Source organism: Esox lucius, chromosome 11, assembly GCF_011004845.1.
Source record: "Esox lucius isolate fEsoLuc1 chromosome 11, fEsoLuc1.pri, whole genome shotgun sequence".
Classification (NCBI taxonomy): Eukaryota; Metazoa; Chordata; class Actinopteri; order Esociformes; family Esocidae; genus Esox; species Esox lucius.
This window is the reverse complement of record NC_047579.1, coordinates 43,438,011-43,463,051: the sequence shown is the minus strand read 5'-3', so window position 1 is coordinate 43,463,051 and position 25,041 is coordinate 43,438,011. Positions and strand designations below refer to the sequence as shown.

Below are 25,041 nucleotides of genomic sequence, written 5' to 3'. Positions count from 1 at the left end.
ATCCATGAACCCCCTGACACGTTCCCCACTCACATCCATGAACCCCATGACATGTTTCCCCTCTCATCCATGAACCCCCTGACACGTTCCCCCCTCACACCCATGAACCCCATGACACGTTCCCCACTCATCCATTAACCCCATGACACGTTTCCCCTCACATCCATGAACCCCATGACATGTTTCCCCTCTCATCCATGAACCCCCTGACACGTTTCCCCTCACATCCTGGAGACCCAGCTGCTGCTCTGCTTGAAGTGATAATCACCATGTGCCTGGTTACCATTCCCACCTGTTCCACCTGTCTCTCTCTCTCTCTCTCTCTCTCACACACACTCTTTCACACACATACACATAACTAAAAGGTACCTCAGAGTCCAGGCCAGACATCTGTGGTAAAAGCCATTATGTCTCCCTTTCACACTCTCTGTCCCTCACTCTTTCTTTCTTTCTGTCTTATTCTCGCTCTCTTTCTCTTTCTCTCCCTCTATCTTTATTTTAGTCTTTAAATGGTTCACATCTCTCTAACCCTTCATTTTAGTTTCATTCAGTACAATTATGGACATCTGTAATATAATGGTCATGCTACATTTGTATATATTTTCACATTGCACAGCTATGTTGGCCCATTGAAAATCATTTCTTCTCACAGCCAAAAAGCCTGAAAGTGTGTTTTGTATTGTGTGTTGTTTCTCAGGTCTGTGTCTAATGAACATTCCAGGCTGTTGATGTTTTCCAATCCATGAGCAGGGGGGCTAGTCAGCGTGCTAAGACTCAGTAAACAATAGTTAATTAGACCTACTAGCAAACAGCTATACACTGTGTTACATACTGTATATATACATATACATATACACCATCATCCAGTACCAGCTCCAATATCAACATCAGCAGCTCCAGTATCAACATCAGCAGCTCCAGTATCAACATCAGCCATTCCAATATCAACTTCAGCAGCTCCAATATCAACTTCAGCAGCTCCAATACCAACATCAGCAGCTCCAATACCAATTCCAGCAGCTCCAAAATGGCTTATTATATGAACTTTTACTCTAGTCAAACCAAATCATCAGGTTGATATTGTTATTACTGGCTCAGGTTAGAAAACTATTCATCAGACAGGGTATTCAATTCAACCATGCAATTGAGGCAGAGATGAATTTCCATAATGACAGAGGAACTTGAAGGAGACAGGCTAGCAATAGCTGTTTGGTTTGGTTTCTCTTTAGCAGCTTGTTTGGATGGGCTCCTTGTAAAGCCAGTCTAAAGTGGGTCAATTCCTCTGCATGGCTGGCTGTCAGGCTCTAGCCAAAATGCAAAGGGATATGTTGTAGCAATTTGCTTGACCTGGCAGAATGCTGACAAATTTTAGAGCTGGGACTTGGAAGAGCTGGTAGCTAGCTGGTCACTATCGCACAAATAACTGTGTTTCAGTTTCTGGGATATTGGAGACATCTCTGGGTTGGCTGTGCCATTGTTTAACAGCTGTGTGCAATGCAGTAACAGTATATAGACTGGCTCAGTGAATTTGGCTTTCTGGCATTGGCAATGGAGGAAAAGTACATTTTGTCTCTATATCTTACTTCATGCGAAAACCAAGTGGATCTGAGGAGACAGATCGAATGAGAGATCAAAGTTTATTGGAGTTTCCAGCATGACGGAAATTAGTCTCACAGATGGCAATCTGCCAAGACTTCATTTAAGAACAGGACGTTCTATATCTGTGCAGGTGTTGTGTACCATGCTTCTGGATGAACTAGATTTCCATTAGCATTTGCAAACAGGGCTCCTGCAAAATGAATTATATCTATTTAAGTTTCTGTTCGTCATGCTGTTTACCTGGCAAGTTGTCCACTGAGAAAGACCTTTTCCCATAGTGGACATTGTCTCAGCAGTGACAAGCCACGGTGGTGCGGACAAACTGGTGGCCAACAGGCACCAAACAGGTGGAAAAAGACATGGCTCCATCTGCTCTGATCTTCGTCTAATGGGCCTGGACCAGTTCAACTCAGATCTCAGTGCCGGGCGGAACAAGGAAGTAACGAGAGAGAAGACACACACACACACAAGTCGTCTCCCCCCGGGTCTCTGTCTCCCCCAATGTGACATTATTAAGGAGCCTTCTAATTGCATCGTGATTTATAAGTCCCTTCCACCCCCATGGCCTCGTCAATCTGCCAGCCTGTGGCTGTCCCCTCACCCTCGTAATAACCAGCGCACTGAGCTCAGCTCATAAATATGCAGTCGCACTTCATATCAGCTTAGGGATGGAGTGCTTTTTGAATCCTCAGTTTATGACTGCTTATATCTTCCTATTTTTCTTAAGTGTTCATCCAGGGTTCTTAATTAAAATGCCCTCTGTCATAAGATGGATGGCCTACAACCACCCAGCTCGTCATGCTCTTAGGAGGCCCAATACAGCCAAAAATGAGATCTTGCCTGAAATAGTTCCACGTGGTTGGGTTGGAAGCTCGAACAAATTTGTAAAAAAAAAAAAACATTTCAGCCTGTTTAGGTAGGATGGAACTTGGCCGGCCTGGCTACATCACCGGAAGATACATTTAGCCGAATAAGAAAGACCTCCAAACCTCTGTTGTGATAACTGTATGGTTTACTCAGTCACACCCAGATAGTCAAGCACAAGAAATAGCTGTTTGCAATTTTTTCTTAGTTTTTGCTAAGTTCACTGAATAATCACACTAAGGTACCAAGGTACCAAGTTTACTTATTATAAAACATAGAGATAAAAGTGAATCTGCTTTGTACCTTGAAAGTGTGCGTGTGTGTGTAAAATGTGAGTGCATATGTGTGTGATAATTTATGTATGTTCAAGAGATATGAACTCACTGTGTTCTTCAATCTGTCTGCTGAACGCTGTTTGGAAGGAAGAGCGAAGATGCCTTCTGGTCAGCACTGTGGGGCTTGATACCAATATCGCCCCCTATCTGCTAGTTTATGAACAGCATCTGTGTGTGGAGGCACATGTAGATCTGCACAGGGTTTGTGTATATGCAGGTGGCACAGCTGGTTTTCCTGATAGGACTGGTGTGCTGACACCTCTACTGGAGCATTTATGTTTTCATGAACCAATGATTTTCATCTCCAAGAAAACCTGCACCATACTCTCTCTCTATTCCTCTCTCTGACTCCAAATTAACTTGTTTTCTCAACCGCAGAAATGATTTCATTATAATTAGCAGCTGCTTGTTGGGGCCTTTTTGTGTTTTGTTTGGTCAGAATAAATGAATATATTTATCCTGGAAGGGGAGGGAGGTTTTCTGATTTAATGTTTTGTTTTGTTACTGGTTTCTAATACAGAATCCCGCTGCTTCATTGAACCCATAGATCGGATTAGAGTGGAGAAGGGAAGAGGAGATGAGGGGCAGACGCGTACTTCCAGGATAGATGATTAGAAAGATCGATTATCTACTCATCTCCTGGACCAGCTGAAGACAGCAAAGTTACACTGTTGCTGTTTCTCTAGGGATGCTCTGGATCTTCCCTGGCGAGGGGCTTGTTCGGGAATGTGTGATTGAGCTACCCAATCTCTAAACAGCGACTTAATGACTGTCTGTGTGTGTGCTTCTGTGTGCAGGATTTACTAATTCATTTATGCGAAGCGGTCCAAAAATCCACATTCTGCCGTTCCCCATGAGGAAAAAGGCTTTTTAGGGTGGTTAGGTGTAGGTTAACATTTCTGTGGGGGTTAGTGTTAGGGTTAAGTTTAGGGTTTCTGGGTTAAGTTCAGGCTGAGTGCCGGTTTATACTGTCAAGCCCATCACATTAATTTCCCTCTGATAGGACAACCCTGGAGAGTTGTCCCGCTTCCTCTTTTCACCACTCGTCTCCAGTTTTCTATCTCTTCCATCTCTCTCTCCCTCTCTTGTGTTCTGTCTCTTCCATCTCTCACTCTGTCTCATCAGCATGTTAGAAAGCAGGTTCTTCTCACTCATTTGCATGTATGCATTATGCAGCTCTTCACAATTTCAAATGGATGCTGACACTTCCAACTGTGTGTGTGTGTGTGTTGTGTGCGTGTCTGCATGTGTGTGTGTGTGTGTGTGTGTGTGTGTGTGTGCGTGTGTAGGTGCGTGGCTGCATGGAATCCATATTAATTCCTCCGTTCTCATAATGTTGTACTATGGCCAAAAACATAACCCATCCTACTGTATTACCTGAGAACACTCAACCCAGGACGCAACCCATGACCCTTTCTCCCGATGAACTGTGATGAAAGTCCTCCCTGAACTATAACGGCATGTTGTTAGTTCGAGAATAAAGGCCTTATTTCAGGTTAACAGCAGAAGTAGTAGTTGCGGCGGAGCCGTTTGAGTGAACTTCCTGTCAGAACTGTTGTCATGGTACCTGCTGTTGTTAATGTGACCTCACGATGGAATACTTCGCTCCCGCCCGGTCTCACACACACACTAACACACACACACACACATGCATGTGTATACACACAGGTCCATGACTCAGTTGGATGCTGTGAGACAAGCCCAGGAAGCCTGTACCTTTTTCTAATTGGCTCTGTTCGGGCTGTAGCGTATTAACAGGTGCTCTGTCAGCCACGCACAACTGCAGCCATTTTAATTTGACTTCTTCCACACAACACACCCCTCCTGCCTTTGGAGCGGCTGAGTGAATTAATAGGCAGCGACAGGGGAGAGAGGCAGATGTTGCAGAGAAAAAGGGAGAGAGAGGATAGCACAGTGTTTACTTTGCTTTTAGTTCATAGTTGGTGTGTTGCAAGCACCTGTAGCTAGCAGCACTTTGGGTCGGTCTGTCAGTCTGACCTCTCCTGACATTCTTATTTTAGTCATTTAACAGACTCTCTTATCCAGAGGAACTCACAGTAGAGTCCATACGTGTTCGCAGTCTCTCGTACTGGGAATCAAGCCCACATCCCTGGCATTGCAAGGCCCATGGACTAGCATCTGAGCTACACAGGATGTCCATTTCCTTCCATAATATTTGACCTTCTACTGGGGTATGATGGCCAGGCCGCCATTGAAACTGTTGGATTCATACTCCCCGCCACCATTCTCCCTCTCCCTGTCTCCTCCTGACTCTCTCTCTCCAAGTCTCTCCCTGGCTCTCAGTTCCATTCAATGGGCTTTATTGGCATGGGGAACATTTTGTCTACGTTGCCAAAGCAAATGGAAATTAAATACAGCCACACCACTGAAAAAGTACAAATAATGAAAGATAACACATTAACAATGCAATTTATTTCCTCTCTCTCTGTCTCTCTCTCCCTGCTGTCTCATTGTCTTTTTCGCTCTCTGTCTGTCTCTCCCTGCTGTCTCACTGTCTTTCTCTCTGTCTGTCTATCTCTCTCTCTGTCTCGTATGTCAGAGCTCTACACAGCCTCACCTCAGCCCTCACAGCTGACCTTAATGTGAGGCAGAACAAGTTGTGTGTATTTTAGCCACAATCCCTGGCGTAGCATGGTGCTTACACCCCCCCCCCCCCCGCACCCGTGAAAACCACGCCAGTGGCCACAGTACATGTCCTGTACAGTCTGGGTAATACACGATAGAGTGTTCTGTGGTTCACCAGTGTCTTTTATGGCTCCCTGTAGAGGTGCAGTCATTTATGAGTACCGGCAGCAGAACACACACATTAACACACATGTAAACACACATACAGACCTGCAATAACCACAGCTCCAGGAGATCTTACCCACAGCTGTCAACTTCAGCTCTAATTCACACTTTTCTGCTGTAAAAGCATGTCTCTGACTAGGTGTCCAGTCCTGTCCATCAGCCAGCGACGTCACCCGATATGCTATCACATTATTCTGTCCTCCTCCTTCCTTTGTTTCCCCCTCCTGTTTTTTTCCTCCTTGTGTAAAGTGTTTCCAGAAGACCTGTGAGTAATGGCAGGCAGCGGCTGTGAGCCTGATTGTCTAATGTCCTACAGCCTGCAGGCAAACGGATGTGGCAGATTTGCAGTTTGCCGTTTTCACTTAACTGGTACAGGGACTTTCCTGCTCCACTCTGGTTAGTATTCAGTGGATGTTTACCCACGCAGTGTTTTCATGATGAGGATGGTGCAGTGACAGGCCCAATGTAAATAAGCCTCTACACAATTGATCAGGACCCTGTATCAGTTATCACTGTGCTGAGACTATTAGTTATCACAGAGGTGACACTATTAGTTATCACAGCTGTGAGACTATTAGTTATCACTGGGGTGAGTCTATTAGGTATCACAGCTGTGAGACTATTAGTTATCACTGGGGTGAGACTATTAGTTATCACTGGGGTGAGACTATTACTTATCACAGCTGTGAGACTATTAGTTATCACTGGGGTGAGACTATTGCTTATCACAGCTGTGAGACTATTAGTTATCACTGGGGTGAGACTATTAGTTATCATTGGGGTGAGACTATTACTTATCACAGCTGTGAGACTATTAGTTATCACTGGGGTGAGACTAAGGGCTTACTCAGACTAGAACAGTGGCGTCGTTTGGCCTAGGCATCCGGGGCTATAGCGCATTGAAAACTGTGCCCTATCAAAATATTATATGTTGCCTCCGAGCAACAGGGCTGGAAAGTTGGCAAGCTTGCATTTTTTAACATGTTATATATGTATTGCATACTAAGCTTTAATGTTGAGAAAACATGCGGATGAGATGGCAAACTAATATGCAATCATTTTACAGAGTATGACTACAACCTGAAGCATATATAACCTGAAGCATATACAACCTGAAGCATATATAACCTGAAGCATATATAACCTGAAGCATATACAACCTGAAGCATATACAACCTGAAGCATATACAACCTGAAGCAATGCATTTGTGTGACAGTGAGCTTCCCCAAACTAAACAGGGGGAAACGTTCTTTGACCATCACCGTCATCTTTCACGCGTCGACCATCCCCATCTGCGTTTCGACCTCTGTAACCGCTACTTTGGAAGTTGACGGGCGACAATTTCAATTCTCCCCCATTTCACGCCGTCAATGTACTTTTTCTATAGAAAATGAATGTAGTAAAAAAATTATTGAACACGGGCCCTTCTCCTTCATTCCACCTCTTGAGCTCTCCATCACCGTCTTTCCATCTCCCACACTCCATCTGCATGCAGGAAGATAGGCTATCAAATTGAGCCAGCCCAGCTCAAAAGAACACAATGCTGTCTGTCGATGTGAGAACAGCCAAGTTCCCTTCAACACCCTCTCTCCTCGTCGCCTCCTCCTCAGTTATTTAATACCTATAATCAAGCTCTCCACATTAGGGCTGCGAATTGACAGCCCGGCAAACCCACAGTGGTTGTGGACGCTCCCGTTCTATTTCTTAGTTACGGCAAACCTTCTCGTAACAGAAAAAAAACTGTCCAGTGATTTGGTGATTTTAACATTCTCCTGAGGTCGCAAGAGCGTTCCCACAAGACAGTTCGTCCTTTAAGGGGACCTTTTCAGTTGGTTTAAAGGGCTTTCTGGCGGGAACATTGTGAGGTAATGTAATTGAAGCTTACATGTGTTTTTAATGATGCATCTTTCCTTTAAAGGGCCGAATATGTAGCTCATGTTTGGCGAAACCCCATGCAGACAGAATGTTCAGCGCCCCGTCTCTCCTCCATTTAAGTAAGAGATACAATCACCAACAAAGGCAGACGGGGCAGCGAAATCTCTCTGTCATACCCTGGTTTCTAAAAGTCTATTTCCCTCCATCCCCGTTAAACTAACAAAACAAGATCTGAACAGTGTAGCGTAAATTGCTTTTTAATATTTTTTTAAATACCAATAAATATAATTTCGACAGCTTTTGTCCGCTGGTCAACCCAATTGGATTGTACCAATACGCTAGAAGTGGATAGTTTGAATCTGAATTGTAGTTAATGTACTGTAATTCAGCTGGTCTCTGCAAGGTTGGAGCAAATTAGAGAAAAACATTGAAAAAGATTCAGTTAATAGAGCAAAGATTAATGTGAAAAGGAATTGGAATGTGCTAAAATATGGGTGTATATGTATATGATAGTTTTCTTAGCATTTTTATACCTCTCAGATAAATGAGAGACACTTATACACATTTTATGTATGTTTTGTTATTGTAAAAATGCTTTCTTACATTTTATTTTTGCATTTAAATAGGGCTCAGCACTAAAGGCCAGTTTGGATGTCTTTTCAAATTATTTTCGAATATAGAGTATGCTAGGAAATGCTCAAAATTGGGCTGAAAACCATGTAAATGGAAGAAAAGAACATCATTTTTAAGTGTAATTTGGCTTTGGGAATTAGCTCACACGTAACAAAGCACAAGTAAAGGCTCTAATCATGGGCTGAGACAAAAGATGGCGTTGGGGAACCACACCCTGTTGTGTTGATTTAGATGCATTCATCGTTTTCATCAGGATTCCAACACACTCCTTTAATGGTCGGAAATAGTTACTAAACAGCCGTTCTGTGTTCTTTCACGGTTCACAGAATATTTTATTAGGTTGGGGACAATATGGGTACATAAAAGAATAAGTTCATAGAACACAGCATTAGATTACAAAATGAATGTTTACAGAGCGTCTGGTTTAAGTCATTTTTGTGCTTGCATTTTTAGGCCAAACACATTAAATGCACTTTACAAGAGATTATTATTACTTTATAAGAGATCATTAATTCATAGTTTTGAAGTATAGTTTTGTTGAATCAAATGATTAGCTTCATACATACAGTAGTTCATGTTTTGTTCAACTCTGGTGATTGGAGAACTTTAGAAAATCAGGAAATCTCTTAAAGATTCTAGGTTCTTGTGCTACTGTATTACAAGGGGGAAACTATATATATTATTTTCATTATATGTTATTTTTTCTTGCCCCTTTAAAACTTATTTTGTTATGAACATTTTATGGAAGTCAACTCAGGTCCATACATTCTGACTACGCGTGTTCGTGATAACTGTTCTGCAGCTGTCCTCTCCATGATGGCTCCTTTATGCAGCTGTAAATGGTGTTGCCTGTGCGTGGGCCTTCAACCGATTGTTTTGCTTGTCATGGTCATTGTCTGGCAGCTTATGTGGAAATACATTGTCTGTGACAAATTAAGACAAATAACCTGTCTACACATTCCCATAATCATCACCCGGCTGCGCCACAACTAGCAGGCACGCATTCGAGGTAAGCAGACTGTTACAAACAGGCTACCAAAAATCATCGAAACAGGATTAAAAACCAACCACTACAACGATCGTTGTCCGGGTAGAAACTAACTAAAAAAAATGTGTATGCTACAGATATATGTTGTATCCCTACCAAAAAGATACATATCCAGTCCCTGTAGAGGATCTGGTTGAGTCAGGGAGTAAGTCAGTGAGTCAGTGAGTGAGTGAGTGAGTGAGTCAGTCAGCGAATGAGTCAGCGAGTGAGTCAGTCAGCGAGTGAGTGAGTCAGTGAGCGAGTGAGAGGGTCTGTGAGTGAGTGAGTCAGTGAGCAAGTGAGAGAGTCAGTGAGTGAGTGAGTGAGTGAGTCAGTCATTGAGTGAGTCATTGAGTGAGTCAGTGAGCGAGTCAGTGAGCGAGTGAGAGAGTCAGTGAGAGAGTCAGTGAGTGAGTCAGTGAGTGAGTCAGTGAGTGAGTCAGTGAGTGAGTGAGTCAGTGAGTGAGTGAGTCAGTGAGTGAGTCAGTGAGTGAGTCAGTGAGCGAGCGAGCGAGCGGTGGTGATTATGCTGATGTGCTGTAATTCATCTCGTTTAGTTCTTCAGGGCCCTGAAAGAGCCAAATTATCTGGTGCTGCTGTGGCTAAACACTGAGCCACATCATTGTGCTCCTCAACGGGGCCCCGCCGGGGCCAGTCATTATGACGGGGCAGCTGAGCCGGGGCCGCGGACCCGCTAGGCTGCGTGGTGCAGAATAAGCCCTGCTCTAATGAATTGTAGACCACGGACCTGGGGGCCAAAAACACACGTTCAGCAGAAGGCACTGCAGTAACCCCATTACCCACAGCGCTCAATGCTAATGCTATCACCCAGGAGGTGGTGTCCATTCAGCCTCGGGCCCAGGTTCGCCCCGTTCCAACCCAGCGTCAGTCTGCCAGCGCTGCTCGCACCCAGCGTCACTAACCGGAGGAGTATTTAAAGAGCTAATGGTAATCAGTGTGTCCCCCCGGTCCGGATTCACAGAGAGGACAGAGAGGTTTGGTGCAGAGCTGAGAGGAGAGGCTTGTACCCTATTATTATTAGTTGTCCTATTATCACAACGCCGTCCTCCACCTGTCTGCCCCTGATTGGCTGTAGCATCTAGACCTCAGGTGCCTCAACCTGTCTGGCCCAACCCCTACTCCCTCTCTACTCCCTCCAACCCCTACTCCCTCTCTACTCCCTTTAACCCCTACTCCCTCTCTACTCCCTCCAACCCCTACTCCCTCTCTACTCCCTTTAACCCCTACTCCCTCTCTACTCCCTCCAACCCCTACTCCCTCTCTACTCCCTTTAACCCCTACTCCCTCTCTACTCCCTCCAATCTCTACTCCCTCTAACCCCTACTCCCTCTAACCCCTACTCCCTCTCTACTCCCTTTAACCCCTACTCCCTCTCTACTCCCTTTAACCCCTACTCCCTCTCTACTCCCTTTAACCCCTACTCCCTCTCTACTCCCTCCAACCCCTACTCCCTCTCTACTCCCTCCAACCCCTACTCCCTCTCTACTCCCTTTAACCCCTACTCCCTCTCTACTCCCTCCAACCCCTACTCCCTCTCTACTCCCTCCAACCCCTACTCCATCTCTACTCCCTCCAACCCCTACTCCCTTTAACCCCTACTCCCTCTCTACTCCCTCCAACCCCTACTCCATCTCTACTCCCTCCAACCCCTACTCCCTCTCGACTCCCTCCAACCCCTACTCCCTCTCTGCTCCCTCCAACCCCTACTCCCTCTCTGCTCCCTCCAACCCCTACTCCCTCTCTGCTCCCTCCAACCCCTACTCCCTCTCTGCTCCCTCCAACCCCTACTCCCTCTCTACTCCCTCCAACCCCTACTCCCTCTCTACTCCCTCCAACCCCTACTCCCTCTCGACTCCCTCCAACCCCTACTCCCTCTCTACTCCCTCCAACCCCTACTCCCTCTCTACTCCCTCCAATTAAGCTTCATTACTTTTCACTGGGGGTTTTCTGGTCTTTCTTTTGGGTGCTTTCAGTCTTGTTTAATCAATGTTTATTTGGGGAATTATTTCTCACCGTACCTGCTATGGCTTTAATGATTTTTATGTAAAAAAAAAAAAAAGGCTTTGGGTTTTCCTGAAAAAATCTTTCTGCATTTAATCAGCCCTCCCAATTCTGAGCTTTTGGCCAATTATTGTCTAAAGACCAATTAGTGGAAAAAAGATCAGACTTGGTCTGTGGGTGTAAAATTATCCTCTTTACATTACAGATGAATTGAACAGTTTTCAATTACCCCAAAGGGGATGTAAAGCATGCGTATGAGTATTAATAACATGCTTTATAAATACATACAAGTTACCAGCATGTTCAATTGTGAGCACACAAACAGATGTGTGTGATGTGTGTGCGCGTGCGTCTGTGACATTTTTGCTCACGCACACAGATTAACGGTGGACATGTTTCTTTTTCTAGCCAACGCTGGGGCCTGTTTTCCGAAGCAAGGTAACTGATTGGGCCAGTGGAACGCCCGTTGTTGTCGTGCTTGAAGCTCATTGATCTCCACCGTCCCCCATGTTGTGTGTCAGCGCACCCCGACCCGGTCCCCCCCCCTCTCTCTGGGCCTGTGTTGTCTGTGTCCATTAGAGAGACCATGAAAGGCCACACTGGCTGTCCAGGAGACGTGCTTCCTCTGAGCCCAGCTCTCTCTTCCGTCAATAACTTGTCTCTGCTTTCACCCCTGGGGGGAAGGCAGGGGCTCTAGGTGTGTAGGGGGGGAGGCGGGGGCTCTAGGTGTGTAGGGGGGGGGAGGCAGGGGCTCTAGGTGTGTAGGGGGGGGGAGGCGGGGAGGTATTTTTAGATAAATGGAGAAACATTTTGGAAATTGGACAAATAACGGGTGTTCTTCTTTTTGGAGGATTCCACCCCCCCAACGTCCCGTGACTTCAGTAGAGGTTCCTTCATCTCTGGGTCTGGCACTGGAAAACAATGAGAGGCACTTTAGATGACAAACAGGAGCAGAGAAATGGAACATCAGACAGAAAGTTCGGTTCATGTTTTTGGTTTGACTGATGCACCACAGGAAGATTTCATTTGTCCCCCCCCCCCCCCCCCCCGTCTAATGTTGAGATCAATAATCTGGCGGTAAAAGCATTTTCTCTCCTCGTCTTGGTGGCCAACAGCCTAACATTCCATCTCTCTCCCTCTCTCTTGTTTTGCTCTTTCCTCTAAATCTCTCTCCTCCACTGTGTCATCTGCCTGTGCGTCTGGGTTTCATGTGTACGTGTGTGTGTGTGTGTGTGTGTGTTTGTGTGTGGTGATCCACTCTCACCTGACCTGACACCCCCCCCCCCCACCCCCCCCACTCCACCCCCGCCTCCTTTCCGTCCGTCCCCCCCACTCAGATCCCTCCGAGCGCGGCGGCGGTCACATGATCTCGACGGATGACTTGGAGTACCCGCGGGAGTACCGGACGCTCGGCAACGGCACGCGGCGTTTCTCCAACGTGGGCCTGGTCCACACGTCGGAGCACCGGCACACGGTCATCGCCGCCCAGAGCCTGGAGGCCCTCACCAGTCTGCACAAGGTGGACATGGAGCGCAAGAGGGACGCTTTCATGGACCACCTGAAGAACAAGTACCAGCCCCAGCACCAGGGGCACCACACGGGCCACCACAACCCCCCCTCGCCCTCCCCCTCCCACGGCAGCGTGAGGCAGCCAGAGAGAGAGAGAGTCGCCCGTGAGCAGGTGAACCGTACTGACTTGTTGTTGTGCGGTATGAATGACAAGCACAGACACATGGCCAAACTCATATGCACACGCACACACACACACAGATACATACATACATACATACATACATACACACACACACACACACATACATACACAGACACGGACACACAACCAATGTAGTCTGAGCTGCGTGTGTTATTCTGTGTGTGCTTAGAGAGAGAGAAAGATGATGTGTGTGTGGGTTTCTGTGAGATTGAGATTCAGCAGAAGAGAAAAGTTTTCACTTTTGTTATTCACTATATATTTCTTATTTTCCACTCGCTTTGGCAAAGTGACAAAAACAATTTTACGTGCCAATAAAGCCCTTGAAAATAAAAAATGAAATTGAAACTGGGATTGACTTTTGGGAGAGAGAGGTGTGTGTGTGTGCGCGTGCATTGGAGAGATAGAGAGAGGGAGGAAGAGGGACATGGAGTTTGAGAGGGCCAGCATTACGTTGTTAGTTGTGTTTATTATGCTGTGACAGCCCACTGTATCTCTTTGTCTGGCCTGGCAGAATTGTCTCCCACTCTGCAGACCTCCCCACAGAGAGGCACGGTGGCCACACACATACACACGCACGCACACGCACGCACACACTCATACAGTTGTTTTTATATTGTTTCCCTATACGGAATCCCGGAAATCCATGTTCCTATCAAATTAACTCTAACCCTTAACTTAACCTTAACCTAACCCTAACATGTATATCAAACTTTTTACTAGCCCTAATGCCCAAAACTTAAAAATAACACTACTTCGTAATACCTAACGCATAACCTGCAAATCACATTTTTCCTTCTGGGAACTGGCCCAACAACCCTGTGGGGAGGAATTTGTCAGGTTTTACTATCTATGTAATGACTTTTGGTCCTCTCATACACACCTATACCTGGGTAACAACTGGCTAACACTAGCACAGACACACACACACACACACACACACAACAGTACACTCCAGCCTATGCAGCCCCATGGGTACACTAGAGGATATAACCTGTTTCATTGGCTCTTCATCTCTTCCCCCTCTCTCTCTTCACATATTCCTCTGCATTTCATTCCATCAAGGAAAATACAGTTTTTTTTTCAATTGCTTAAGCACAATTTTGAAAACAGGGCCCGGTTTCTCAAACCCATTCACACAATTAGCACCACAGTACACCAAAGAACATCTCAGATCATTTCCAAAATGGAACACTTTTGTCAAAACGATACAATGTCCTATAAGAACCTTATTTTGTGGTCATAACATAAACCCAACCGTAATTTGGTCTGATTCTGTTTGAATCAGTCAAACACTCCTGTACTCAACCTAAAACACTTTTACACTGAGAAAGTGGAAACATTTATTCACCAACAACACGACACCAATTGTGTACTCAAGTCAATCAGTACTGAACATTTCAACAAAACATTCATAACACATTTTCCAGTCTTCATTCAGTACTACTGAACGTACCATTGTACTGTAAGCCTACTGTAATACTGTAACATGAATTACATATCCAGTTCATTACCGAAAAAATAAACATAACCTAAACATCTCTCCGCCTAGCTGGATCTGGCCACAGGGCCTTGTCAACATCACAGGCTATATTTTGATTTGCAAGGCAACGTGGGAAGAATCTTTTGGAGTGACGAATCCACACTTGTATGGATGCTGCTTCAATTTGATCACATGCTTCCTCCAAAGCTTGAATGAGGGCCATCTGGACATAAGGCCGGAGATCATAAACCTTCCACCGCCATGCTGAGAAGAACTCCTCTATGGGGTTTAGGAAGGGGGAGGATGGTGGAAGGTATTGAACTGTAAATTGTGGGTGTTGATGGAACCAGTTTTGGACCAGAGCAGAACGATGGAAAGCTACATTGTCCCAGACGACAATGTATTGCATCTGGTCCCTTTGGTTTGCTGCTGTGATAATATTGTGTAATCTGTCTAAAAATGGAAGACTGAGGTCAGTGTTGTAAGGACCCAAGTTGGCATGGCGGTGGAGGACCCCATTCTGTGTAATGGCAGCACTGTGTAATGGTTGCCCTGATACATTGACAAAAGCCCTGTGGCCAATTATGTTTCTTCCCCTTTTTCTCACTGTTGTCAGGTTAAATCCAGCCTCATCAATGTAGATAAACTCATGCAGGACTTCCTCCGCATCCATTTGCAAAACTTTCTGAAATACAGCAAAAGATCACATCGTGTAGATCAATTTACTGTAGGTCTGATATACAGTAAAATTACATGTACAGTGAAAAGGTTATGTGTGCAGTACACAATACTACAGTCAGTGAACAAAACGTACCACCAAAATATTCACACTGCAGGACTTTCACCCTGTCTGAATTTCTTTCTAATTGCACTTTATACAGTTTCATCAGAACTTGATGGTTTTTAAGAATACAGGCTATTGTTGACAGAGAGACATGTTGGACATTATTGAAACTTGGGTGATCATTGACAATATAGGCTTGAATTTTTTTAAGTCGGATTGCATTATTGGCCAAAATGAGGTTTATGATCTCTCTCTCTCTTGCTCCTGTGTGAATATGGGGCCCCTCCCTCCTTGGTGTTCTGGACGTTCAGTCCTATGTTGGCCAAACAGAATACATGTAGCTTACTGTAAAATGATACAGGAATAGATACCAAAACTGTTGATATAGTACATGCAGTAAGCTATGGATTTTCTGTTGACAGAAGATACGTTTCTCACCTGTGCTCTAAACAAATAGTTTTTTTTTAAGACAGGTGAACTTACCTGTTGCCTTTTTATGGTGCTTAAACCTGATTGGTGTGTCTAAAATTAAGCACCAGTGTGTGTGCACACCTGGTGGCTGTGATTAACTAATTGGTTCATGGGTGTGTTCATTTGAAAGCCTTTGCTTTGACATTGCAGGGAAATGACATCACGATAGATTTATGTTTCAAATGCATACAAGTTTGTTTAGTGTTTTGCAAATCACTGTGTGTAATGTTTTGCAAAAAGTGTGAAGCTGACAATGTGCTAACAGTTGTGCAAATCAAGGCCGGTGTTTTGCTCCTTGAGTGTAAGGTTTTGCTAATTGTGAGAAAGTTTTAATTTTAGTGTGTAAGCAATTGAAAAAAACAGTAATACATTTACACTGCTTTTTCACTCTCCCTTTCTACTTGTCACCTAGACCATTTCCTTAATCCCCCTAACACTTTGTGAAGGAGTGTGTGTGTACATGTGTGTGTGTGTTTGGGTGTAAATGTTCCTGCTCTGTATGTAAAGGCAAAGCAAAGGTAATTACAAAAAATAAAATAACATTTGCATACCAAAAAGGAAAGAGAGAGAGATAAATACAGGAGGGAGGGAAAGCGGTAAAGAGAGAGAAACACAGAGAGAGAAACAGAGAAGCAAAACAGAGAGAGGAACAGAGGGAAAAATAAAGGAGAGAAACAGAGAAAGAAAGAGGGAAAGACTGAGAAGAGAGAACATACAAGGAAAGGTTGGGTGACAGACAGGTGGAGTCCATGGTTGCCACGGCAACCTCTCCCTTATATGGAAAGTGATGATATCACATTGCAAAGGTCAGGCTGAAGAGGGAGGTATAGAACCAGAGAGAGAAAGAGAGACAGAAGCCATACGGGGGGGGGAGCAGAAAAACGGTTACAAATCCTAAATTGCTGGGACTTCGTCATCGTGGCACCGGGGAGATAGCAGCAAATCCTGGAAGTCCTCGTCATCTGCTGGCTGTGCATGCGATCGTCTGGGTGGAACATGGACAGGGAGTCTGAGGGGAACAAAGAGGGAGAGCGGCAGAAGAACCAGTCAACCAGTCCGCTAGTCAATTAGCCAGCACCAGCAGGAAGGAGGGAGACAGCCAACCATCTGCAAAGGAGTTAATCGACTGGTGTTGTAATGAATTAAATAAGAGTTTTCACCACGTGTGCAGGAGAGAGGGAGAGAGGGAGAGAGGGAAGGAGGGAGGGAGGGAGGGAGGGAGGAAGGGAGAGAGGGAGGGGAGACTGAGTGTGAGGATTCTCTCCACCTGACGGAGGCAAGGGACCGACTGAAGAGGCGAACAGGTGCATTGCAGGTGAGGGGACAGGGGCTGACAAGGGAGGTGACATGTTGGTGTCGGAGGAGTGAGTGTACGTGCGTGTGTGTGTCTGACGGTTTTGAGTGGCATGTCAGGGCTGGTAGTGTTTTGACCCCACGTCTCCACCAGGTGTGACTGGTTGTTATGGTTGTTGCTGTGACGGGCTACATTCAAGCTACGTGTGTAATACATGTTTCATGGTAGATTTTGTGTGTGTGTGTGTGTGTGTGTGTGTTTGCATAGTTTCTGTGTGTGACAGTCTATGTGTAGTATAAACGAGCGAGATGCAGGGACTTGGAAATAAGAGTGGCTGAGTTGACGCTAGGCTTAACTGATGTCTCGATCTGAGCTGGATCGTCACGTAAAAAACATAATGAAGTGAGAGAACGAGGGAGAGGGAGATGGACGAGGTAGGGGGAGGAGGGGTGTGGGGTGTGGGGGAGGAGAGAGCGCAGCCTGCTTTGCATGCAGGTCAGGTGGCGTGGGGCTCCAGTCTGTGAGGCTCTGTCCTTCCATCAGAGATCCCCGCCTACGGCCCCTTTGCCACACAGAGGTGCAATGCACATGAGTGTTTGTGTTGGCGCGGGTTAGGGAGGCGGGGAGGCTAATGTAGGTTGCGTGCGTTTGTGTGTAGGTTGCGTGCGTTTGTGTGTTTGCGCGTGTGTCTGCGTATTCATCTGTGTGCGCGCCATGGCTGGCTAGAGATAGGGAAGTAGACTAGAGGAGGTGTAGCAGCATACATTTAACCCCTGGTCCCCACCTTTAAACCTGCATAGAGGGGTTCTCTGTTCTCTGTTTCTCTCTCTCATTCTGTCTCTCTCACCTACCAACTGTTGGACATATGTATTCTGGCAGGGGTGTTTTTAGCTGTGGAGGATGAAGCTGTTTCTTGACTACGCGTCATCTAGTTTGGGAGACATGATCTGTTTGAGGCTGCAGCGTGCTAATTGACATTCAGGGGTGAACAGGTGGTTTTTCGGGAGAGTTTGGGTCCCTTCGAGGGACAATAAAAACTATTATGGGAGGAAAAGGAATGCATTTCAGATCTGGGGATAATGGCTGAGTATTTGTTATAGTAACTGTTATGTAGCGTACTGCATGTAGACGCTGGTCAGAAACCAGAACTTAGTAACAGTGTTACTAGTTTCCTGTCTGTCGCACACTCATTCTCCAGGCAGCAGTCACTGTAACTCAAAGTCCACTCTGTAGGATGGTCATTACCGGTACTGTTTATACAACAACAGGAGCTGAAGACGTGAACGTAGAAAGTCTGTTAAGCTTATGATCTGTCAATGTCCTAGTCTGTTTCTCAGTCTGTCTGTCTCTATCTCTCCATCTGTCTGTCTATATCTCTTTCTCTCAGTCTGTCTGTCTCTATCTCATTTCTCCATCTGTCTATCTCTGTCTCTTCATCTGTCTGTCTCAATCTCTGTCTCTCAGTCTCTGTCTCAATCTCTGTCTCTCCATCTGTCTGTCTTTATCTCAGTCTCTGTCTGTCTGTCTCTCAGTCTGTCTGTCTCAATCTCTGTCTCTCAGTCTGTCTGTCTCAATCTCTGTCTCTCCATCTGTCTGTCTTTATCTCAGTCTCTCTGTCTGTCTGTCTCTCAGTCTGTCTGTCTCAATCTCTGTCTCTCAGTCTTTCTGTCTCTATCTCTGTCTCTCCATCTGTCTGTCTTTTCTCAGTCTCTCTGTCTGTCTGTCTCTCAGTCTGTCTGTCTCAAACTCTGTCTCTCAGTCTTTCTGTCTCTATCTCTGTCTCTCCATCTGTCTGTCTTTATCTCAGTCTCTCTGTCTGTCTGTTTCTCAGTCTGTCTGTCTCTATCTCTGTCTATCTCCGTCTATTCCCACGTTGCCAGGGGCAACCATTAAGCCCAGGCAGGCAAGACTGAATGACTGACACATGAGCAGGTAGAACCTAACCCAGCCCAGCCCACAGGGCACAAAGCCTAGCTTCTAGTCTAGTCATGACCTACTTTTCACATGGACACACACATATACACATTTATTTCCATCCTGCCTGACCTCTAGTGTAAAATGTGAGGAGGAGAATAAAAGCATTTTAAAAGAGAGTGCACCTAGGAGAGCCAAGTAAGGCTTAATATGTGAATGTGTATCACAAGGTTCAAGCTGTATGTGTTCTCTAGTAAACTCAGATTTACATCACATGGTTTAAGATGACTGTGTTATCAAGTAAACTCTGACTTACATTACAAGGTTTAAATTGAATAGGTTCTCTAGTAAACTCAGGCTTACATCATCAAGTTTTCCAAATGGACATAATTATTTTGGTTTTAGCGACATCCTGCTTCCCAGGAACAGGAGCTCAGGGTTGGGATTATTTGCATTTATTCTGTGTCAGGGTTGGTAAAGTCTTCCTGAGTCTGATTGTTCTAGCCTATTCTCACACTGCCAGATATTAACATAAGTGTAATCCCAGGCCGTTTATTTAAACTCATGCCTGTTCCATCTCATAATGCAGAGAGATTGAGAATTTATCAGGGAGGCTTATCTGCCTATGTAATCAGCCACTGGTTATGTGGTACAGTGTACTCTATTATTGAAAGAAAACTCTTCTAATGAAAAACTAACAGATGATTGTTAATTTAAAAAAGAAAGAAATGGGTACCTTTCATTTTGTGCCCATGAATCTACCGTAGTAGGCAAAATGGTCACTCTGATAAATTACCTGGAAATTGCCTGCAGATGAGAAAAAGGAACTAGAAAAAGTAAATTGTAATTAAAATGAACTGGCCCTAAGTGATTGTGAGGTGTTTCAAGGTGGCTTGAGGCCTGATTTACAGCTCACTGTGTTAATCATGTTCATGGAAAGCTTGCTTCCTGAGGCCATGACTTGCATGTGCGCACCTTTTTCGTATGTGTCATGTTGTGTCATCATAAAGAGGAGAGAGGGAGAGGGAGAGTGAGGCAGAGGGGGAGAGAGAGGAGGGGAAAGAGAGGAGGAGAGAGAGGGAGAGGTTGAAGGGGCAATGAGGTAGTGGGTTTGGATCATTGAATAAAGAGAAGCAGGTGGAGCCAGGCATGGAAAAGGAGGAAGGAAGAGAGGAAGAGAGAGAATCAGGAAGAGAGGAAGAGAGAGAGTCAGGAAGAGAGGAAGAGAGAGAATCAGGAAGAGAGGAACAGAGAGAGTCAGGAAGAGAGGAAGAGAGAGTCAGGAAGAGAGGAAGAGAGAGTCAGGAAGAGAGGAAGAGAGTCAGGAAGAGAGGAAGAGAGTCAGGAAGAGAGGAAGAGAGTCAGGAAGAGAGGAAGAGAGTCAGGAAGAGAGGAAGAGAGTCAGGAAGAGAGGAAGAGAGTCAGGAAGAGAGGAAGAGAGAGGGGAAGAGACAGAGTGAGGAGTCTGGGAGACAGGCCAACTTGTGAACAACTGACAGAGATGCCTGTTTAATTCAATTTTACTCCTTTCATTTTATCCTGTCACGAGGTACAGATGGCAGCCAGTTCCTACTCAGTTTAGGTTGGACCGTTTACAAACAGATCCCCCTCAACCCTCCAGCCCACATCCACAACACCCAATACAAATCAATTATCGAGGACACTGAAACTTTCTTGTTGTATTAGCCATTCTCCCAAAGGAGTTTCACTGTCTTTCAACATGGTGTTAGGAGGTTCCTCACCCGGAAACTAGCCAAGAGGAACTGTAATCTGTGGTTCAGGCTTCTTTAAAGAGTCATTACAAACGTCCTCAATCAGGGCAGTTAGGACATTTGAGCTTGTTTTTATTATTTTTAAAGACCAAACCACGTCTAAGTAACATCAAACCAAAGATAGAGTTCATTCCAGGTGATTTGGAGATTTCCTCACACTCCCTGATTACTTTCAGTGTACTTTAACTAGGTGGGTTGAAGGTAGCTTATGTTTGTAAAAATTGCTACTTTGTGTGTGTGTTGTTTACTCTGTGTGTTGCTGTACTTGTGAGGTTTGGGGTTAGGGATGAGGTTAGGCATTTAGGTTAGTAGTTAAGGATAGGCTTAGATTCGTTTTTTGGGGAGGGGGGGGTAGTATTGAGTTAAGGTTAAGTTTAGGGAGAAAATTTGATTTTTTATTGAAATACATGTTGGCCTTAAAACAGTTTGGGGGGTATTGAGGTGTGTGTGTGTGAGAGTGTGTGTTGGGCCATTGTAATGTGTTTTTACGAGGCTTTTTTAGGCGTGTAGACTGTGTGCTGGGGGTTGTAGAATGTGTGTTTTATGGGTGTTTGTGTGTATGTGTTTGGGATTGAAGAGTGTTTGTTTGGGTGGTAATTGGTGTTGGGGATTGTTGAGTGGGGTTTGGGGTTATAGAGTGTGTGTTAGGGGTTTGGCGTGTGTGTGTGTTTGGGGTGTAGAGTATGTGTATGGTGTTGTAGAGTGTGTGTTGGGGGGTGTGGAGTGTGTGGTAGGGGTGTAAAAAGTGTATGTGTATGTGTGTGTAGAGTGTGTGTGTTGTGGGTTGTAAAGTGTGTGTTAGGGGGGTGTAGAGTGTGTGTGTTAGCGGTGTAAAATGTGAGTGTGTGTGTGCGTGTGCGCGCGTGTGTGTGCATATTTGGTGTGTAAAGTGTAGCACAATACATTTTGGGAAAAGTTGGTTTTGAGTTACCTGTTTCAGCCACTCTTACTGTCTCTTCATCTCTTTCCCTGTCTCTTTCATTCTCTCCATCTCTCTCTCCATCTCTCTCTCTCTCTCCCCCTCCCACATTCATGTCATTTCTCCAGGGGTTGTGTTTCAAGTGGGTGGTCATATGTTTGGGTATACACATGTGTAACACTTGTTCCTGTCTCCCTCTCTCCTCAGCAACAGCCCAACTACTGGAGCTTTAAGGTCAGTGCTGTAAGTGACAGTGTCGCTGTGTGACTCCTCCCATCGCCCCTAGTGTGTACGTTTGGTGTCAGTGTGTGTTCGTTGTGTGTGCGCGCGTGTGCCCCTTTGACACGTTTGTTCCCTTCTGACGATTCCTACCGCGGCCCGGCGTCCAGCACTCTGCCCGCCAAACAGACTAAGTCGGCGTCTTTTGAGTGTCGCGGGAGTTGGGCTGGCCCACGGGAACTCCAAGGCATCAAGCAGCTTGAGATCCCCGGGAAAACGTCTCTCCCAGGTTGAATGCCACGTCGGTCATGACCGGCGTCAACCTGACCTTGCTGTGTCACCCAGGCCAGCAGGGGGCAGCGCACAGGGGACCGGTCTCGGTACCGGTTGGACAGCGACTGCTTGACTGACGGGGGGCTTAGGCTGTGTTCAGGATGAACGGACCATTATACTAGATGTCAGGTATTTGATGTATATACTGTAAGTATGGAAGATATTTCTGTTCTGCCCTGCCTGTCGATGCAGCGGGGGAGAGTGTATCTGTCATGTCTGGTGTATGTTTCCAGCCGGCAGATTCATAGAGGGAGGCTATAGCTCGACGTTGCCAGCTTCATTGAGCTAGTTTATGTCTTTGTCATGGTGTGGATCTGTGTCAGCTGGCGTGGTTTATAGTCTGTAAATGAGCTCCGTGGAGGGCTGTATTTCATGGTTGTCCAGAGGTTTCCAATGCGCTGCATGGTCCTACACGGAGAGCCTTTAAGGGAAGTATTGATGTCTGTGTGGGAAGAGGCCTCATCTGAGGTTTATGCCTCCCTGAAATATCACCCAGGCAGTGTGGAAATGTTACATCAATATCCTTGTCCTGACCCATCTACCCCACAGCTACGTAATTATTACTCTGTCCAAAAACAATCGCACCTCCAGACATTTTCCCCTAAGCTCCAAACAAACTCAAATTACATGCAGTCAGTCAGACCGGCTGTTTTCTTGCCTGGATGGTTGAAATTGGATAGTCATTAAGTTGTTGTCAGGAAATTATCCTTTATCATCTTATTCTTTCATTACTGTGGAAATATTTTTTTTACGGCCTGGATCAAGTGCTTGTCGAACAATGCTCACCTACTTCTCCCGCGGTCCTCCACATAAATTACATTACAGTGTCTAAAGCAGGAGATTAGTATCATTAATAGCTTTGTAAATGAATCACATTCTGCATTAGACTGCATTAGACGGAATTAAAGTGAAGGAGCAGAGCTGTCAGGTAGTCGCAGCGGGAGTTAGATGTGCCCCATGCCACTCCAGTGACCCTTCCTCGTGGTTTTCTGCTGGCTGGGCCCTTTTTCGCCTTTTCCCGGGCGTAGAAGACGACCAGCCATCTCAGCCATCTCAGCCATCATCCCTCCTCCCCAGAGCGCCTCATTTTCCTCACACTCCCGCAGAGCGAGCGCATCGCATCAGCGAACAATCCAGCGCAATTTGGCAGAGCAATTTCTTCCATGCATTGACGACTTCAGTGTTATAAAGAGAGGTGTGTGTGGGGGGGGTGGGGGGGTGTAGACAGAGCGAGTGCAAGCCAGAGATAGAGGGATGAGTAAGTGAGGTGTCGGGGGTGGGGTGTAAGAGAAAGATTGAATATGGTGGTCATTTCTGTTTCCAATTTTCCCAGAACAACAGCAGGTGCCTTGCTTGTTTTCTGGGCTCCTTTCTCCCTTTTTGGGTGAGAAATATAGAGAGAGTGAAAGGGAGAGGGAGGGCATGGCCGTACAGACTGACAGGGGGATAAGTGGAGTTGTAAGCAGCTGGCTGCTTTGAGAGCTGTCCCAGTTGATTTGTCTGGAAACAGAGGTGTTGTCATAGAGACCCAGACAGCCAGATGGAGAAGATACTTTTAAAATGGAATACAAAAAGAAATTAAGCTCTAGGAGGTGTGAGTGACAGAGCAAGAAAGGGACAGGATATATGTCAAAGAGAGAGTGAGTAAAGATGGGTGAGGAGAGAGGGGAGACAGTGGAGAGAGTGGAGATAGAGGAGAGACAGAGAAAGGAGAGAGAGAGGAGAGATAAGAAAGGGAGAGTAAGTAGAGGGAGAGTAGAGGGACGAGTAGAGGGACGAGTAGAGAGGTAGGGAAGGATGAGGGAAATGAGAGGGAAATACAGGAGGTGAGGGGGATGAGGTCAACAGGGCAGAGAATAGAAGTAGGAAAGAAACAACAAGGGGGAAGACTGCCACATTTACATGTTTTGTGTGTTTTTAGCAGTGAGCCACAGTGAGACCTTCATTGTTATGCTTCTCAGATCTGTTCAGATTCAGTTTGCATCTTTCTGACTAATACTCTCAGTTGGATGTCTTATCACTTATCACCGTGGTAAATTACAGCTAAAGAGAGAAGTCACCTCTTGTCATGTGATCCCCCGGGGCTGTGGGTTTTATTTGTGTGCCCCCGGTCCCCCCTCGACCATTAGCCCGAGCCTCTCGACCTAAACCAAGCACTCAAACCCAACCGTCGTCCTGAGCAGAGCCCTGAACCACTCTGCCTGTGTACATGGGACAGAAAAACAAGAGGTCCTCCCCAGAGCACCTCATTTTCCTCACACTCCCGCAGAGCGAGCGCATCGCATCAGCGAACAATCCAGCGCAATTTGGCAGAGCAATTTCTTCCATGCATTGACGACTTCAGTGTTATAAAGAGAGGTGTGTGTGGGGGGGTGTAGACAGAGCGAGTGCAAGCCAGAGATAGAGGGATGAGTAAGTGAGGTGTCGGGGGTGGGGTGTAAGAGAAAGATTGAATATGGTGGTCATTTCTGTTTCCAATTTTCCCAGAACAACAGCAGGTGCCTTGCTTGTTTTCTGGGCTCCTTTCTCCCTTTTGGGTGAGAAATATAGAGAGAGTGAAAGAGAGAGGGAGGGCATGGCCGTACAGACTGACAGGGGGATAAGTGGAGTTGTAAGCAGCTGGCTGCTTTGAGAGCTGTCCCAGTTGATTTGTCTGGAAACAGAGGTGTTGTCATAGAGACCCAGACAGCCAGATGGAGAAGATACTTTTAAAATGGAATACAAAAAGAAATTAAGCTCTAGGAGGTGTGAGTGACAGAGCAAGAAAGGGACAGGATATATGTCAAAGAGAGAGTGAGTAAAGATGGGTGAGGAGAGAGAGGAGACAGAGGAGAGACAGAGAAAGGAGAGAGAGAGAAGACAGTAGAGAGGGTGGTGATAGAGGAGAGACCGAGAAAGGAGAGAGAGAGGAGACAGTAGAGAGAGTGGTAATAGAGGAGAGACAGAGAAAAGTCTCTCATGTAAAGCCTCTCGA

General features: G+C 45.7%; 1 protein-coding gene across 11 annotated transcripts in view; it reads left to right on the top strand.

The window, feature by feature from the left end:
* si:ch211-278a6.1 (SRC kinase signaling inhibitor 1) overlaps positions 1–25,041 on the top strand; it is a 136,564-nt gene that overhangs the window by 64,662 nt on the left and 46,861 nt on the right. For 8 of the 11 annotated variants that reach the window (XM_029123646.2, XM_029123649.2, XM_029123648.2 and 5 more), the window contains exons 2-4: positions 11,576–11,605; positions 12,505–12,848; positions 21,723–21,758. In XM_029123646.2, the coding sequence (XP_028979479.2) occupies positions 11,576–11,605; positions 12,505–12,848; positions 21,723–21,758 (410 nt within the window). The remainder of the gene's footprint in view (positions 1–11,575; positions 11,606–12,504; positions 12,849–21,722; positions 21,759–25,041) is intronic. The other 3 variants (XM_029123647.2, XM_029123645.2, XM_020051007.3) reach the window with 2 other exon arrangements.